Here is a 15,686-nt window from a genome sequence, read left to right on the forward strand (position 1 = left end):
TTTTTATTTACCTTCTCCAGAGGAGGATGGTGACGGCTATGAGACGGACCACCAGGATTACTGTGAGGTCTGCCAGCAGGGAGGGGAGATCATCCTGTGTGACACCTGTCCCAGAGCGTACCACCTGGTCTGCCTGGACCCGGAGCTGGAAAAGGCACCTGAAGGCAAATGGAGCTGTCCGCACTGCGTGAGTTGATTGGATTTCCATATTAACATTTCTGTAAAGTTTTGTGTTTTTATTTCTGAAGTGGTAATCTGTGAGGTGTGACCATTTACTTGTCAGTCAAACAGCAGATCAGGTAATCGAAGGGCGTCTGGGCCGGCTGCTACAGCTTGACTTGTGTGAGGATTTAGCAGGTCAATATAACTTGAGCGTTTGAGATAATCCGGCAACGTTACTTCGCACATCCAGCGATGATTCTACAGTCTCATTTTGGACCAGATTGGTTCTCGACTTCCACAGTGCTGACACGTCCTCCACCATTTGCGAAAGGTGCACGATTGACTTTCATGCTACTAACGTGTGCTCTGTGAAGTCTGTGAGTGAAATGTTAACCGAGTTTAAAATGAACCAACATCTTCTTACAAACCCTTTAACAGGTTGTGAAGGGGCGCCTCTGGTTGTGAGGAGTTAAAGAATCCCGAATGTGACAAGAAAAGAGTAAAGATTAGAGAGAAGTGTGAAATATTTATCTAAATTTTCTGTAGAAGAGACACTTTTTTCCCCCTTCAAGACCTCAGTACAGTACAGCAGCGACAGTCCAAGCTGTGGACTAAAAACTCCCCTTGTGTCTTGTTAGTTGTCAGTATTCTGTACGTGTTGAGCCAGTCAAGTCCCTGCTTCAAAGCCGCTACTATTTTGAAAATCTACACTACGGCGTTTGTAAGAAATCCAGACCGCAAATGGGAGCGCTTTGATAGTGGAGCCTTTCGATCTCAATATGTTTATATGGCTGTCTCCATCAGCGGACAAGCAACGTGATAATATGTGAAGATCATGTCATTTGTAGGAAACAAAAAGGTCGTTTTTGACTTTGCTGCAGGAGAAAGAGGGAATCCAGTGGGAGGCCAAAGATGAAGAGGACGAAGAGGAGGAGGTGGTGGCTGAGGAGGAGGATGACCACATGGAGTTTTGCAGGGTGTGTAAAGACGGAGGTGAGCTCCTGTGCTGCGATACCTGCCCTTCTTCCTACCACATCCACTGTCTCAACCCGCCTCTCCCGGAGATACCCAACGGGGAGTGGCTGTGTCCTCGATGCATGGTGAGTTTAAGACCTCAGCCTGCGCCGTGTGATGGCGTGTCACACAGCGCCTGTCATTCACAGCAACATCCACCTCCTGAGGTGATGACTGCAACACACAGACTGAATATGAATTTCTGTGCACCTCACAGCAGGTTTACCCTCCTCAGTATTTCATCTGAGCACTACATGGAATGTTTTTCTAAATGCTGTCGCTTAACGGCTTTCTGGGCTCTGTGGAAATGACTTGCTGAGATGTTTTGAGAAGAAACAGAAGCTAAGAATCAAAGTGTAAAAATCTCTACAGGGCACTGAGCTGTGTGTAAGTGCGCATGGTGACAGAGGTTAGGAGTCAGTCGGAGATATGCACTTTACGATGCACTGAGTTTGGGAGTGACGAGGATTTGTGGAGAATATTCAAGATGAAGAGATCAAGGGCGCAGGAAAACAAATAATGACAAAGAGATCTAGAAATACAGATTTTCAGTGAGTTGAATATCCATCCATCCATCATCGCAGAGAGACTGGAGTTAATCCCATCTGACACTGGGTGAGGGCGGGATACATCTCGGATCTATCCCCGTCTCTCTGAACCTTCTTGTCGTGGTGCCTGGATTAACTTGATATAAACGGTGATCTTAAACATGCATTGTTATACCCAACCAGGTAGACAATAAAATTAATATGAAAACTCTCGCATGTGTAAATTTGAGATTGTATAAAACATTTCCAGCCAAAGTCAGGAAGACTTCAGCCTTAAACTATCTCAGTAGGATGTTGGTATGTTGAATCAATGTGAACTGAATTCCTCTGATATTATAAGTGTCCTGCTCTGATACCACCTCCCTCTGTCCTCTCGTTTCTCAGTGTCCTCCACTGAAAGGTAAAGTACAAAAGATTCTGCACTGGACTTGGGGAGAGCCCCCTTTGCCAGCTGAACTCCCTGCAGGCCCGGACGGCAAGCCAAATGATCCGCTGACCAAGCCCCCACTCAAAGGCCACCCAGAAAGGGAGTTCTTCGTGAAGTGGGCCGGCCTATCTTACTGGCACTGCTCCTGGGTCAGCGAGCTGCAGGTCAGACACCACGACTATCTGAGCTGATGCCACAGCTGGGATGTTCTCTGTGCTAAACACGGGGCCTTCAGAAGAGTTCATTATGAAACGATAATTCATGTTCCTGTCGCCATTTAGCCGTCGTTAGTAGGCACATCAGAGTGCCGCCATAGATGACATTTAATTTAGTGATGATAGAGCAAGTGGTCGTTTTCAGATTTGGCTCAGGAGAAGTGTCGTCTCCCTTCTTTAGCAACAGGACAGTTACTGTATCTTAATTTATTTTGTATCCGTCTTCCCTTCATGAAGTTAATCCTGCAAAACTTTGAGCAGCGAACAAAATTAGTCTCAAATCAAGACTAAAGTGTATAAAGGTTTGCTGAACCACACTGAAGCAGATCTGATTGTCATGCTGTGTGTGTGTGTGTGTGTGTGTCTGTGGTTGTGCAGTTGGAGCTGTATCACACGGTCATGTATCGGAACTACCAGAGAAAGAACGACATGGACGAGCCGCCGCCGTACGACTACGGCTCCGGGGAGGAAGAGCTCAACAGCGAGAAGAGGAAGAGCAAAGACCCCCAGTACGCCGTGATGGAGGAGCGTTTCTACCGCTACGGCATCAAACCGGAGTGGATGGTCATCCACCGGATACTCAACCACAGGTGGCTGCTCACAGGCATCATTACTCCAGATGTTTGACAGACTGTCCTCAGAGTTCTCCATCATGACACGGTGCTCCTCTCGCTTTTATACAAGGAGATTGCAGCATATTTCACTATGGAGATATGTGAAAATGTGGGTGTTGAAAGTCACAGAAAAGTGCACAGTGAGAGATTTTGGGAAATAGCAACATTTTTCTCTCCAAACAGAAGAACAATAAGTTAACTTCAATAAGTTGACAAACTTTCCAGGCCTTTGTTGGAGCTTTGTCATTTGTCTTATGTACAGAAATGTGTATTCAGACAGATTCGGTGCAGAATAATCGTATATTTTTCTATATCAGATATTAAAAAGTGTCTCCCTTCCAGCTACAGTTGCTGGAAGTGGCAAATTACTGTGATTATGTGATTTTGTGCGTACCGTGTGATATCGTAATAACAAATGATCATTTTCCATTTTTGTTTATCTGTTTTCCTCCCTTTAGCTTTGATAAGGACGGAGATGTGCACTACCTGATCAAGTGGAGAGACCTGCCCTACGACCAGTGCACCTGGGAGGTGGATGATTTCGATATCCCAGAGTATGACACCCAGAAAGCTTTTTACTGGGACCACAGGTTGGTTGACAGCATCTCAATATGAGCTCAGCCTTATTTCTCAATGACGCCGAGATGACAGGAGGGATAACCGAAATAAATCCCTGGAACGCACGGATAAACAAAGGCATATGCCTACATCTGCTGCTGTTCCTCTTCCGTCCTGCCCCCTGTCTGTGATTCCCCACTTCGACTTGTTTGGCTCATAATATTGCTGCAATTTTTTTTTTTTTTTTATTATTATTATTTTTATTTTTATTTTTTTTAGGGAGCAAATTCTAGGGGAGGATCAGCGCCCCCTGCTGGTGAGGAAAGGGAAAAAACTAAAAGAGGACCATCCCAAGAGGGAGGTCCCTCCTGATGCTCCCATCATCGATGTAAGCCGAATTGTTTTTGATGTGTCCAATGAGCTGCCCTATAATTACCTGTTTCTTTTTGGAAATACAACGCCTCACTGTTATTGCCCTCCTGCTTGCAGCAGCTTTCTGACTTAGATCCCTTCGTGGTGCTACTGCAGGAGAAATAATTCCACTCACGTAGCTGTGCTTTACATTTGAGAAAAATGTGTGAGCACCTCTCGCCTTTGTAATGATTCACCGCTGTCTGCTCATATCATTAGCCCACTATCAAGTTTGAGCACCAGCCGTGGTACATTAATGCCACCGGAGGGACCCTGCACCCGTACCAGCTGGAGGGGCTGAACTGGCTGAGGTTCTCCTGGGCTCAGGGCACAGACACCATCCTGGCTGATGAGATGGGCCTGGGAAAAACAGTGCAAACAATAGTGTTTCTCTACTCGCTATACAAAGAGGTGAGGGGGGGTGGGTTCCTTTTTTATGTTGATATTACATAACAAATATACAGTATACACACATATATCAGACTTTGGTTCTGCGACTGCAATGTGACGTGAACTCACTGTTGATATAATTTATTTATTCATTTCTCTTCTTTCTGGGTTGCGGAGGGCGTTGGGGCCAGTCCCAGCTCACATTGGGTGAGGGGCGGGGTCACCCTGGACAGGCCTAACCCTAACCCTAACCCTCCATCACAGAGACAGGCAGAGACCAACAACCACTCACACTCAGACCTACAGACAGTTTAGAGTCACCAGTTAACCCAAACATGATGTTTTGGACGCTGGGAGGAAACCCATGCAGACGCAGGGAGAACATGCAAACTCTGTTCAGAAAGGGAACCGAACCTGTGACCCTCTTATTGTGGGGCAACAGTGCTAACCACGAACCACCGTGCCAGCCAACCCCGTGCTGTCCGGGTTGATGTCAGCCCCTGAAATAAAAATGGGACTGTAGACTTAAATTTTAGATTTGGATTAAAAGCTGTTACATGTCTCTCTTTCTGTCATGTCTTTCTCTTCCCTCAGGGTCACTCTAAAGGTCCTTTCTTGGTGAGCGCCCCCCTCTCTACCATCATCAACTGGGAAAGGGAGTTCGAGATGTGGGCTCCAGATTTCTACGTGGTGACGTACACCGGCGACAAAGACAGCAGGGCCATCATCAGGGAGAATGAGTTCACCTTCGAGGACAGCGCAGTGAAATCAGGGCGCAAGGTGTTTCGCATGAAGGTGCGTGACGCCCACCGGGTCATTCAGGGCCACGATAAATCTTGACAGATGCACTGTTTATAAGCAGCAGTATATAAGCATACATTTCAAGTGCTCTTTGGATGCTTCTTTGTGTCACAGAAGGACACTCCAATCAAGTTCCACGTGCTGCTGACATCCTACGAGCTGATTACTATAGACCAAGCCATTCTGGGCTCCATCACCTGGGCCTGCCTGGTGGTTGATGAGGCCCACAGACTGAAGAACAACCAATCAAAGGTACAGCAGCGGTGAAGGGGTCGCTGTCAAAAAACGGTATAGTTTTATCTGGGAAGGAGCTGAAACATGGACAGATGTGAGCAGGAGACTTAATCAAAAGAGTAACTATCATAAGAGTGATAGAGTGAAGAGTGAACATAAGAGTTTTCAGCACATGCATCGCTGAAGCTTTTCTCGTGTTGTGTCCTGTGCAATATCCAGTTTTTCAGAATTCTCAACGGTTATAAGATCTACTACAAGCTGCTGCTGACTGGGACGCCTCTCCAGAACAACCTGGAGGAGCTGTTCCACCTGCTTAACTTCCTCACCCCAGATCGCTTCAAGTAAGTCCTTCCTCGCTTCTGCGCCTCATTTTTATCCCCCCTGCTTCTCCATCTTTGCAGCAGCTCTTCGTCAGCAAATCCAACGTATCCCTCCTTAATAAAACTTGACAAGCAAGAAATTGTCTCTTTTTTTCATGTGGCATAATTTAATTTCTTTTTTCCAATCTTCATTCTCCTCGTGTGACTTGGACAGTAACCTGGAAGGTTTCTTGGAGGAGTTTGCCGATATCTCTAAAGAGGACCAAATTAAAAAGCTCCACGACCTTCTTGGGCCACACATGCTGAGGAGGCTGAAAGCAGATGTCTTTAAGAACATGCCTGCAAAGACGGAGCTGATTGTCAGAGTGGAGCTCAGTCCCATGCAAAAGTACTGTCCTGTATCAAGGCGATATTAAAGCCTACTCTTGCTACAAATGATAAAATGCACAGATAAATATAAGAAAAATTATATTATTATATTTATTCTGATAAAGTAAAAGAAAGGGATTTAGTGATTCACTCTCATCTCCTCTCCTGATCTCTGATCTCTGTCCTCTGACCTTCAGGAAATATTACAAGTTTATTCTGACACGAAACTTTGAGGCTCTGAACTCCAAAGGTGGAGGGAACCAAGTGTCTCTGCTTAACATTATGATGGATCTGAAGAAGTGCTGCAACCACCCCTACCTGTTCCCCGTGGCCGCTGTGGTGAGGCAGCCCAGTTAAATCATATTATACCGTATATTACAATAGTAGAGATCAGAACACGCTTGAGTAGACTGAATGTTTCTGGATGAGCGTTTCCTCAAAAAACGGTTGTCGCTTCACATTATTCTCCACCCAGAGAGGAAAATATCTGCTCTGTCCGTCAGAACAACTGTTGAATTTATTCATGTATTTCTCTGGTTGACGCCTGGAACTGTTTTTGTTTTTGACTCTGCAGGAAGCTCCGGTTTTACCCAATGGCTCTTATGACGGCAACTTACTGGTGAAGTCCTCAGGAAAACTGACCCTGCTTCAGAAAATGCTGAAGAAACTCAAAGATGAAGGGCACAGAGTTCTGATTTTCTCTCAGGTAAGAGTGGAATAAATATTGAGGTTAGGCTGAAGGCCACAGCTTTCACCGCTAAATGAAGCTCTTAAAGCCCGGCTGTCCATATTTAACCTCTCAAAGTGCCAGCTGTATAAATCAACAGATATTTTACTAAACATCATCTCGAGTGAAAATTCGGACTTTCCTCAGTTAGACCGATTCCCTTAAATCTGAGCTCACTTGCATGAATTTGCGTTACACCAGATGACAAAGATGTTGGATCTGCTGGAAGATTTTTTGGAGTTTGAGGGTTATAAGTACGAACGTATTGATGGAGGAATAACCGGAGGCCTGAGACAGGAGGCAATCGACCGCTTCAACGGTGAGTGTCTTAATCCACAATCTCTCTGGGTGAGTTTTCTGATGCATGTTTCCAACCTCCCTTTCACGTCCTCTCACACACACACACGCACGTCAACCCTTCTTTGGTTTCTGTCACAGCGCCGGGCGCTCAGCAGTTCTGCTTCTTGCTTTCAACACGAGCTGGAGGTCTTGGCATCAATCTTGCAAGTGCAGACACTGTCATCATCTACGACTCTGACTGGAATCCGCACAATGACATTCAAGTACTGATTTCTCTACAAATATGCCTCACACACTTGCACACGTTTTTGTCTCACTGTGTGATATAAAAAGGTTTTATCCTGCTCTAGTTGTTTTCTTTCGTTGTCATTTACTTCTCTCTCTCTTTTCCTCCACCGCTACAGGCGTTCAGCAGAGCGCATCGCATCGGCCAAAACAAGAAGGTGATGATCTATCGTTTTGTGACACGAGGCTCGGTGGAGGAGCGGATCACTCAGGTGGCCAAGAGGAAGATGATGCTGACCCATCTGGTGGTGCGGCCGGGCCTCGGCTCCAAAACTGGCTCCATGTCCAAACAAGAACTGGACGATATCCTCAAGTTTGGCACGGAGGAGCTTTTCAAAGATGAAATGGAGGCAGCTCGAACCATGGGTACGTCCCTGCTCCAAATGTTCCCTCCAGCTATGAGGATTTAACACAGAATCTGGTGTGTTGGCGCCGCCTGAGCTCCTCGGTTTGTTTTATTCACGCTCATTCCAGAAAAGTTGCAAACAAGCTCCAAACTTCCCCTCCATCTTCAATATGCTCAGTCAGAAATGTTTGGACCTCAGTGGAGCCGCTGAAAGGCTTTGGTGTTTCTTGCATTTCTTAATATTACATTTCCTTTATCCTTTTCCTTTCGGACACAGAGGCCACTTATTCCTGCTCTGTTTGTGCTGCAGTTGGTGAAGTAGCAATATCCTCCAATCTTACTTTATGCAAGTTGATGACTCACAAAGTGAAAGTCAGTTTGGGGTAATCTCTGCACTGTCAGGTGGAAAGCAAGTGACAAAAACTGAATGGCAAGTGAAGCCATATAAAAATTAGGGTTTGTAGATAAAATTTGTGGGTTTGGGCAAACTGCCTCTCACAGTCATTAACCTGGGAGGTTTCAAAAACAGGTGACAACAAAGACGGAGAGGAGGGCAACGTGATTCACTACGACGATGACGCCATCTCCAAGCTGTTGGACCGCAGCCAGGACGCCACCGAAGACACAGAGATCCAGAACATGAACGAGTACCTGAGCTCCTTCAAGGTGGCTCAGTATGTGGTGAAGGAAGAGGACGGAGAGGTGAATGTTTTCTTTTTTTTGTTTTTACCTCACACACGGTTTAAAAAATCCGCCTTCGTTCATGGACACTGTGGTGGCTCGACCTGCGAGTGGTGCCGTAAGGCAACGTTGAACAAACAGATCATATGATACACACACACACACTTCACTGTAACATTTAAAACACCTAATGTAAGTGTTTTTATTAAAGGGTTTTGATGTACTTTCAAAGCCACACTGATCACTTTCACTGTGCAGTAATGCAACACACGAGGTCCATTCATTAGCCATGCTGCTTGTCCTTCCATGGGGGGTCGGGGTGATTCCAGCTGACTAGGGTCAGGGTCACCAGTCAATCACACGCCTGTGGGACCAATTAACCCGGCCTGCATATGTTTGGACACCAACCAGAATGGCACGATGTTCAAACCCAGAACCTTTTCACTGTGAGGCAACAGTGCGAACAACTGCACAAGCACATGAGGTGCAAGACAAACTGTAGCTTTAAGGATTCACTGTATTGTCATGAAAATGGGATTTATGCACAACTGAAACATGTCCACCATAAATTCTACAAGAATTGGATTTGACTTTGCCTCTGAACCATAACTAGCATCTAATGTTTGTCTGTGTTTGGTTTCAGGAGGAGGTGGAGCGGGAGATCATCAAGCAGGAGGAGAACGTGGACCCGGACTACTGGGAAAAACTCCTCCGCCACCACTACGAGCAGCAGCAGGAGGATCTGGCTCGCAACCTGGGCAAAGGGAAGCGTATCCGAAAGCAGGTCAACTACAACGACACCACCCAGGAGGACCAAGGTAGGCTGCTGACAGACACACGTGCCTGGCTTTTGCTTTGCCTTGTGCCTCCTCCAACACTAAAAGTGTTAATCTTTAATGTAATGCTGCCAAATGGTTTCTTGGCAGCATTTTGGAAGCAACACAAATACACTGACAAACGCACACATAAAAAAAAAAAAAAAAGCAACACTCGGGACGATGAAGACAAGCTTTTTGGCTTGTTAGCCAACGGTTTACCAGCTGGCTTGTGCGCAGGTGGCAGGCGAGCTAAAAGCATATTTCTCTGCAAGACAAGACATCATTTTCTAATAAACAACTGAGCGGGCTCCTGTTTGGGCTTAATTGTATGGATCTGCTTTTTTTATTTATTTATTTATTTTTTTTAATCTCCCTCAAATTATGCTCCTTGAGTTTAGCAGCTGCAAGATGTTTGAACGGCTCCAACAGTCGATACTAAAGTGTTGTGTTTTGAATTGGTTTGCCCGTCGGCCATGAAGAAAACCAATCAAGAGATTAACACTTTTATTGTTCTGCTTCAGACATTTCTCTGAACTGAGCATGAACATCACACATATCATGTGTTAGCAGGAGTTTCTCGTTGATAAAAGAGCTCATGGCTTTTGAAGGTGTCACTTAAATGTGTGGCCGACATAGGAAGCACACTGGCTGTGACGAACTGTATCTAAATACGTAAAGAAGAGGCCCACAGCTGCAGATACAGGAGACACAGTTCCCTATATAGTCATGATACCATTCTACAGACCAGCGTATCTTCCTCTCCACTGGATTTAGTGCACGTCAACAGTTCTTGTTGTAAACTAAGCGCTGTGATCACCTTTGATATCCAGCTAGCTGAATGACTGAACAGCTCTGCTCAAGCTGCACTATCTTTACATGCCTGGTCAGCTAACAGGGTGATACTTTCTTTGGTACATCAGCCCAGTTCAAGCAGAAATGGCAGAAATTAATCACAAAGCAATCATGTTTATTAAGTTCTCTTAAGGATCAATCAGAGCTCTTGACCGCCATTGAATCCACCATAGGTTGTGTTATGCTGAGCGAAAGCTGTTTTGTCTTCTCCGTAGACTTTGAAGCGTCATTTAAAAAAAATACTTCTACGTCTATTGCAGTTATATTTCCTGTAGCTGTACCTTTTTCAGGGCGGCTTGAGCTTCCTGATTGCCACAGTTCAACAGCAGCAGACAGTCAGAGAGTAAAGACTTTCAGAGCCCATCACAGCTTGGAGCACACTCCAAGTTTAAAGTGATTGTCTGGCCGAGTAGCACACTCTCACCTCGCTTCCAGAGGACAGAAGTGGTACAAAAACATAAAAAAAAAAAAAAATCTGTGCATGCCCAGCTGTAGTGGTCTGTAGTAATCTGCAGTGCCATGGCGCCATCAGGTGGCCACCAACAGAAGCGAACACAATGTACTGTTTCTCTTTGATGTGTGGCTCAGAATGGCAGGATGATCTTTCAGACAATCAGTCGGAGTACTCCGTGGGGTCCGAGGACGAGGACGAAGATTTTGAGGAAAGGCCTGAAGGTATGCAGCAAAAAAAAAAAAAATGTTATAGATAATTTATATATATATATAAGTAGAATCACTTTTATACAAATATTGTAGTCTTGATTTGTCTTTACAGTTCAGTGGATGCACAAAATAACACAAACCATCCTTTTAAAATGATTATCTGGGAGAAAGATCCTTCCAACGGTGGGCTTGGTTTCATGTGTTGTAGGTGGACGCAGGCAGTCTCGTCGGCAGCTGAAGAGTGAGAAGGACAAACCTCTGCCGCCCTTACTGGCACGTGTTGGGGGCAGTATTGAGGTATGTATATTTTGGGGAACACATTTCTGGACGTTCGTTCGTTGCATTATGGGGATGATGCCTTCATTCTGTCAATTGTGCATAAGAGAAGGAAATTTGCGGATTGCATGTCGAATGGAAATGTCGGAACAGAGCAAGAGCAGATCTTTGGGACGCAATTCGGTGTTTCAGTTCTCCCTCCATTTTGTTTTTCTCTCTGTATTTTGATTAGCTTCTCTTCCAGATGTTTCCATCTGAAGCTGTTTCTTCTCTTCCTAAGGTCCTGGGCTTCAACGCTCGCCAAAGGAAAGCCTTCCTCAACGCCATCATGCGCTGGGGCATGCCTCCCCAGGACGCTTTCAACTCTCATTGGCTGGTCAGGGACCTGAGAGGGAAGAGTGAGCGTGAGTTCAGGTAACGCCCCGTTTGTTTTTGTTTTTATACTTAAAGTGTGAAACACCAAGTATTTATGTATTACATTTCACTGCACTTCCCTTTTCACACTGGGCCTCTCATATTTATTTGCTTAACGAAAAGCAAAGTGTCGCTTTCAAAGGTCAGGGTCAGCTCCCTTTGTCATTAGCAGGAGGTAAAAAAAAAAAAAAAAAAAAACAACCCAAAAACACTGAGAATGTAAGCAGCCCTGAGTGATGTTTGATTCGTGAAACATGAGATTATTCAGCGGCACGGCTGACATCACCAGGACAACTGTTACTGAGTAAACAGGATGCAGACTCTCGTCCTCCTTCCTCTGGGTGCGTCACCTCTGGACCATCCTTCCGCAGATGTATCCCATCGAGGAACAGCTGTGTCTGTGCCAGTTAAGGGCTGCCTATTTTATGCTGATGGTGGCTCGTTGCTGAGGTAGTGCAGCCACATCTAAGAAGACGACAATTTATCCACAAACCGATGGGCCTGGTTTGTTTTGTGCAGATAAAATGCCATCAATTCCAAAAGGGTTGCAGAAGTAACTATACTTGTGGAAGCTGCTCCTGTCGATTATAATGTTAATGGTATTGCTTTTTCCGCCCCCAATTAATCTGCTGTCACTGTCGCCATAGTAACAATTTAGCATCAAACTTAATATGTACTCTCCGTACTGTCATTTGTCCCGTTTTAAGCATGACGTCTTGTTTTCCGTTTTCCCAACCTGGAGCTCTTGATGTTTTCTTGAAGCCTTTCTCCTCCTCTGCTCCAAAGACGTCCACGTTAGGTTATTTGGTGAATATATTTCAGAATATATGTCAGTATGAATAAATAGGTGGCATGATAGTTGAAGAATAGACATAATATCCCATACAAATTCTTGATGCTGTTGGGCCAATATAGTCAAATTTAAATACATATTGAGCCGAAATCTGCTTATATATGTGTTTGATTCTCCTCCATTGTTGACCATTGTTCACCTGCTACAGCTAACATCTCTCCTGTTAATGTGTTAATAATGTTATGCCACTTCTTTGAGTGGTAACACTCTGCACAACCTTTATTGTCACTCCTCATTTTAATGGCCTGGTGCTAATTGATTCTTTATCTCATGCGGCTGCTGCTTTTACTTCTTTTGTCCCCAACTGCTAGCAGCAGTTTAACACCTGGTGTCACAGCCAGTAACGCCAGGGGAGTCCCTCCTGTTCCATGTATCATAAAGTGCTTTTTTGTTTCTGTGTTTTTTTCGTGTGTGTGTGTGTGTGTTTTCATCAGGGCCTATGTGTCTCTGTTCATGAGACATCTATGTGAGCCGGGAGCAGACGGGGCAGAGACCTTCGCTGATGGAGTCCCGCGTGAGGGACTGTCGCGTCAGCACGTCCTGACCAGGATCGGGGTCATGTCCCTCGTCAGGAAAAAGGTACCGGCCGTTCAGCCAAAGGCATCTTCAACACAGAATACTGAGTTTTCCGCTGTAGTGCTGCGAGATTAGAGAAAGTAGGTCAAACTGTTGAGGAATAGATGCAGGTGCTGACAAGAGTACCTCTCGGGTACGAGCAGTTTATACATGATACAACTACAAGTGTTTTTGTTAGCTTTGTTTGCCGTGTATACAACCTGGGAGAAAAAAAAAAAAAAAAAGACGAACATGGTTTTCTGATTCTGACAATCCGGGTCAGCACATTAAAACAGCTTTCTGCCACTGATATCACTCATGTTGCTCATACAAACACTTACACTGATCAAACAGCCATCAGCAGCAGTTTGGCCAAGGACACATCAAAATGGGTTCGTGTTTTTCAGAAGAGCGACGTATTCAATTTGCTCCCCTGAACTAATTTTTTTTTTTTCCTTTAATCAATAACTGTTAATGTCGCAAGATATAATTGTGCGTGTTTCAAAGTTTTAATTTAAAATATTTTTACATTAAAAACGACATTCAATCCAATGAGAGGTCAGATGTGTTTTGTACATTCAGTATGACTTTACTCTTCACTGTGTGTAAGACATTAACAATGCACAACTTAACTCTCCCTGTTGTTTCAGGAAGCTTTAAATACAAGTTGTATTTATCTAGTGCAAACTAATCTATAAACTGTATGAAAAGAATATTTTTTATTGATTTGAACATTCTTCCATTTGTATATTTATTGGTTTTTGTACGTAGTCCCAGATTGACAAATGCAATAAATGAAAACAAATATTACTGATCAGTCTACCAAAAGTTTTTAGTGATCGATTGAATGAGAAAACTGATGGAAATGAGCCCGAAACCCAAAGATTATTCCAATTAAAATCTGATATTTGAAGAATATTTGAAATCGTTTCAATATTTTTGAGAGGAAAATGACAGAAACATTAATTTATAATAAAATAAATTTTTCAGCTTATTGAGTCATTGATCTACAGTTTAATCATTTCAGCCTCGCTACATTTTCAAAATAAAATGAGGGAGAGATTGAATTCAAGGAGAGGAAGTTCAGAGCACAGACAAATTGAAATGAAACTGCTGACTGAGCATGGCACGGTCATAGCTCTCCGTTTAAATTCCTTATTTTAGTCAGCCATCATATCATCACTGTTCAAACTTCATCTCTTTGCAGGTCCAAGAGTTTGAGCATGTAAACGGGAAGCTCAGCTCTCCAGATCTGATTCCCATTGGGATGGAGCTTAAGAAGCTGACTGAGAGCGTATCCTCCGACCCCAACACCCCTGTGCCGGCCAGCCCCGTCGCCACGCAGCCCGGCACCCCCGTCCCGCCAGGTCAGAGCAAAGTGTCCACATCCGTTGTGTTGCGTTTAACTCCAACTCCAAAGTTTTGGATGAAAAGGAAGGTGTTTCTGTTTTCTGGACTGTAGAGAGGACTGAGTCTCTCTTGGGTACTGCTGAGGACAAGGAGACCACAGAGCAAGATAACAAGAAACTGTCGGAGCAGGAAGTGAGTCTTTTTTCTTTTTTTAATTTCCTTCTGCCATCACAGTTCCCCAACACCCATCATGGTTCACCCAGCTTTGAGATTTGTCTCTTCGCCCTTTTTCAACATCCCCGGCACCCCTGCTCTGTTCTCCCGGCCTGTTTGCTTTTCCCCAGACTTCGGCTGCAGAGCCGGTGTCTGCACCTGAGAAGGCAGCTGACAGCGAGGAGGGCAAGGCCAACTCCGAGGAGAAAACAGGAGATGAGCGGGACAGGACCGAGTCACCCTCCGCAAAGACGGAGCCATCTGCCAACCTAAAGGAGTCATCTCTGAAACAGACAGAGCTGTCATCCAGTCAGACCTCACCCAAAAGTGAGTGCCACTCGATCCACACGCTCTAATGTTTATTCATTTCTGAGGTTGTTACGTTAAACTGGTTTTTTCTGCCTCTGCTTTCCTCAGTGGAGCCCTGCAAAGAAACCGAGAGGCTCTTAGACAAAGGCGACACCGACTCTCCTCTAGCAAAAACTGAAGACAAGGAAAATAAGCTAGGTATGGGTGCTACAGGGCCTGCAATGAAAGACAGGCAGAAATGGTGCAATAAATGAGCTCTTCCCTGAAAAAAAAAAAAGACATTTTTGGTGAAATGCATCATGCAGATATTTCTTTTAAACAAATCACTCTGTCGTTTGTGCAGCCGGCGCAGATGACATGAAGAGTGAAGACGTGTTGGAGGGTCGATTAAATGGAGACAAAGACACTTTGGACGAGATGGACGACAGCAGGAAGGAGGACAAAAATGGATTCAAAGCCAAGTTCATGTTTAATATTGCAGATGGAGGTTTCACAGGTGAGACGAAACTTTGAAGTGTCTGTTTCAGCAAAGTCTCCACATGAGGGGGGAAATCACACCACACAGCATTTTAACTTTACATTACTTCTACTCAACTTAATGAACATAATTCCCTTGTAGGAGCAAAGGGAAGTTTTCTCATTTTTAATTTTCTGACTGGATCTTTTATGAACCCAGTGAGCACACAGAGAAACAGTACAGTTTCTCATCATCACCATCTTAAAGCTTAAGTGAAAACTGCAGGAACAAACACGCCACACACATTTTAAATGGCTCTGACTCATTTCCATAATATTAATGCAGTTCAGTAATATTGTGCAGCTCACTTTTAATTGGTGAAGTCTGAAGCAGAACCGCAGAGAGACAAGGCAGACAGCAGCAAGGGCAAACAACTGTGACAGCACAGCAACTGTTTATTTCAGGTGCCATAATCAAACTGTTTTGTTTTGTCTTCAGTCTCGATTATGTTCTTAACTTGCTTT

General features: G+C 44.5%; 1 protein-coding gene across 1 annotated transcript in view; it reads left to right on the forward strand.

The window, feature by feature from the left end:
• chd5 (chromodomain helicase DNA binding protein 5) overlaps positions 1–15,686 on the forward strand; it is a 34,029-nt gene that overhangs the window by 14,758 nt on the left and 3,585 nt on the right. Inside the window, exons 8-34 of the mRNA XM_029501876.1 lie at positions 21–187; positions 1,044–1,262; positions 2,109–2,315; positions 2,745–2,956; positions 3,439–3,570; positions 3,818–3,926; positions 4,169–4,360; positions 4,934–5,134; positions 5,255–5,392; positions 5,594–5,715; positions 5,909–6,082; positions 6,261–6,402; positions 6,638–6,769; positions 6,992–7,109; positions 7,229–7,353; positions 7,495–7,741; positions 8,251–8,423; positions 9,046–9,220; positions 10,661–10,747; positions 10,944–11,032; positions 11,292–11,425; positions 12,713–12,857; positions 14,041–14,200; positions 14,296–14,375; positions 14,528–14,723; positions 14,814–14,903; positions 15,049–15,201. Coding sequence (XP_029357736.1) covers positions 21–187; positions 1,044–1,262; positions 2,109–2,315; positions 2,745–2,956; positions 3,439–3,570; positions 3,818–3,926; positions 4,169–4,360; positions 4,934–5,134; positions 5,255–5,392; positions 5,594–5,715; positions 5,909–6,082; positions 6,261–6,402; positions 6,638–6,769; positions 6,992–7,109; positions 7,229–7,353; positions 7,495–7,741; positions 8,251–8,423; positions 9,046–9,220; positions 10,661–10,747; positions 10,944–11,032; positions 11,292–11,425; positions 12,713–12,857; positions 14,041–14,200; positions 14,296–14,375; positions 14,528–14,723; positions 14,814–14,903; positions 15,049–15,201 — 4,119 coding nt within the window. The remainder of the gene's footprint in view (positions 1–20; positions 188–1,043; positions 1,263–2,108; positions 2,316–2,744; positions 2,957–3,438; positions 3,571–3,817; positions 3,927–4,168; positions 4,361–4,933; positions 5,135–5,254; positions 5,393–5,593; positions 5,716–5,908; positions 6,083–6,260; positions 6,403–6,637; positions 6,770–6,991; positions 7,110–7,228; positions 7,354–7,494; positions 7,742–8,250; positions 8,424–9,045; positions 9,221–10,660; positions 10,748–10,943; positions 11,033–11,291; positions 11,426–12,712; positions 12,858–14,040; positions 14,201–14,295; positions 14,376–14,527; positions 14,724–14,813; positions 14,904–15,048; positions 15,202–15,686) is intronic.

Source organism: Echeneis naucrates, chromosome 5 (assembly GCF_900963305.1).
Source record: "Echeneis naucrates chromosome 5, fEcheNa1.1, whole genome shotgun sequence".
Taxonomy (NCBI): Eukaryota; Metazoa; Chordata; class Actinopteri; order Carangiformes; family Echeneidae; genus Echeneis; species Echeneis naucrates.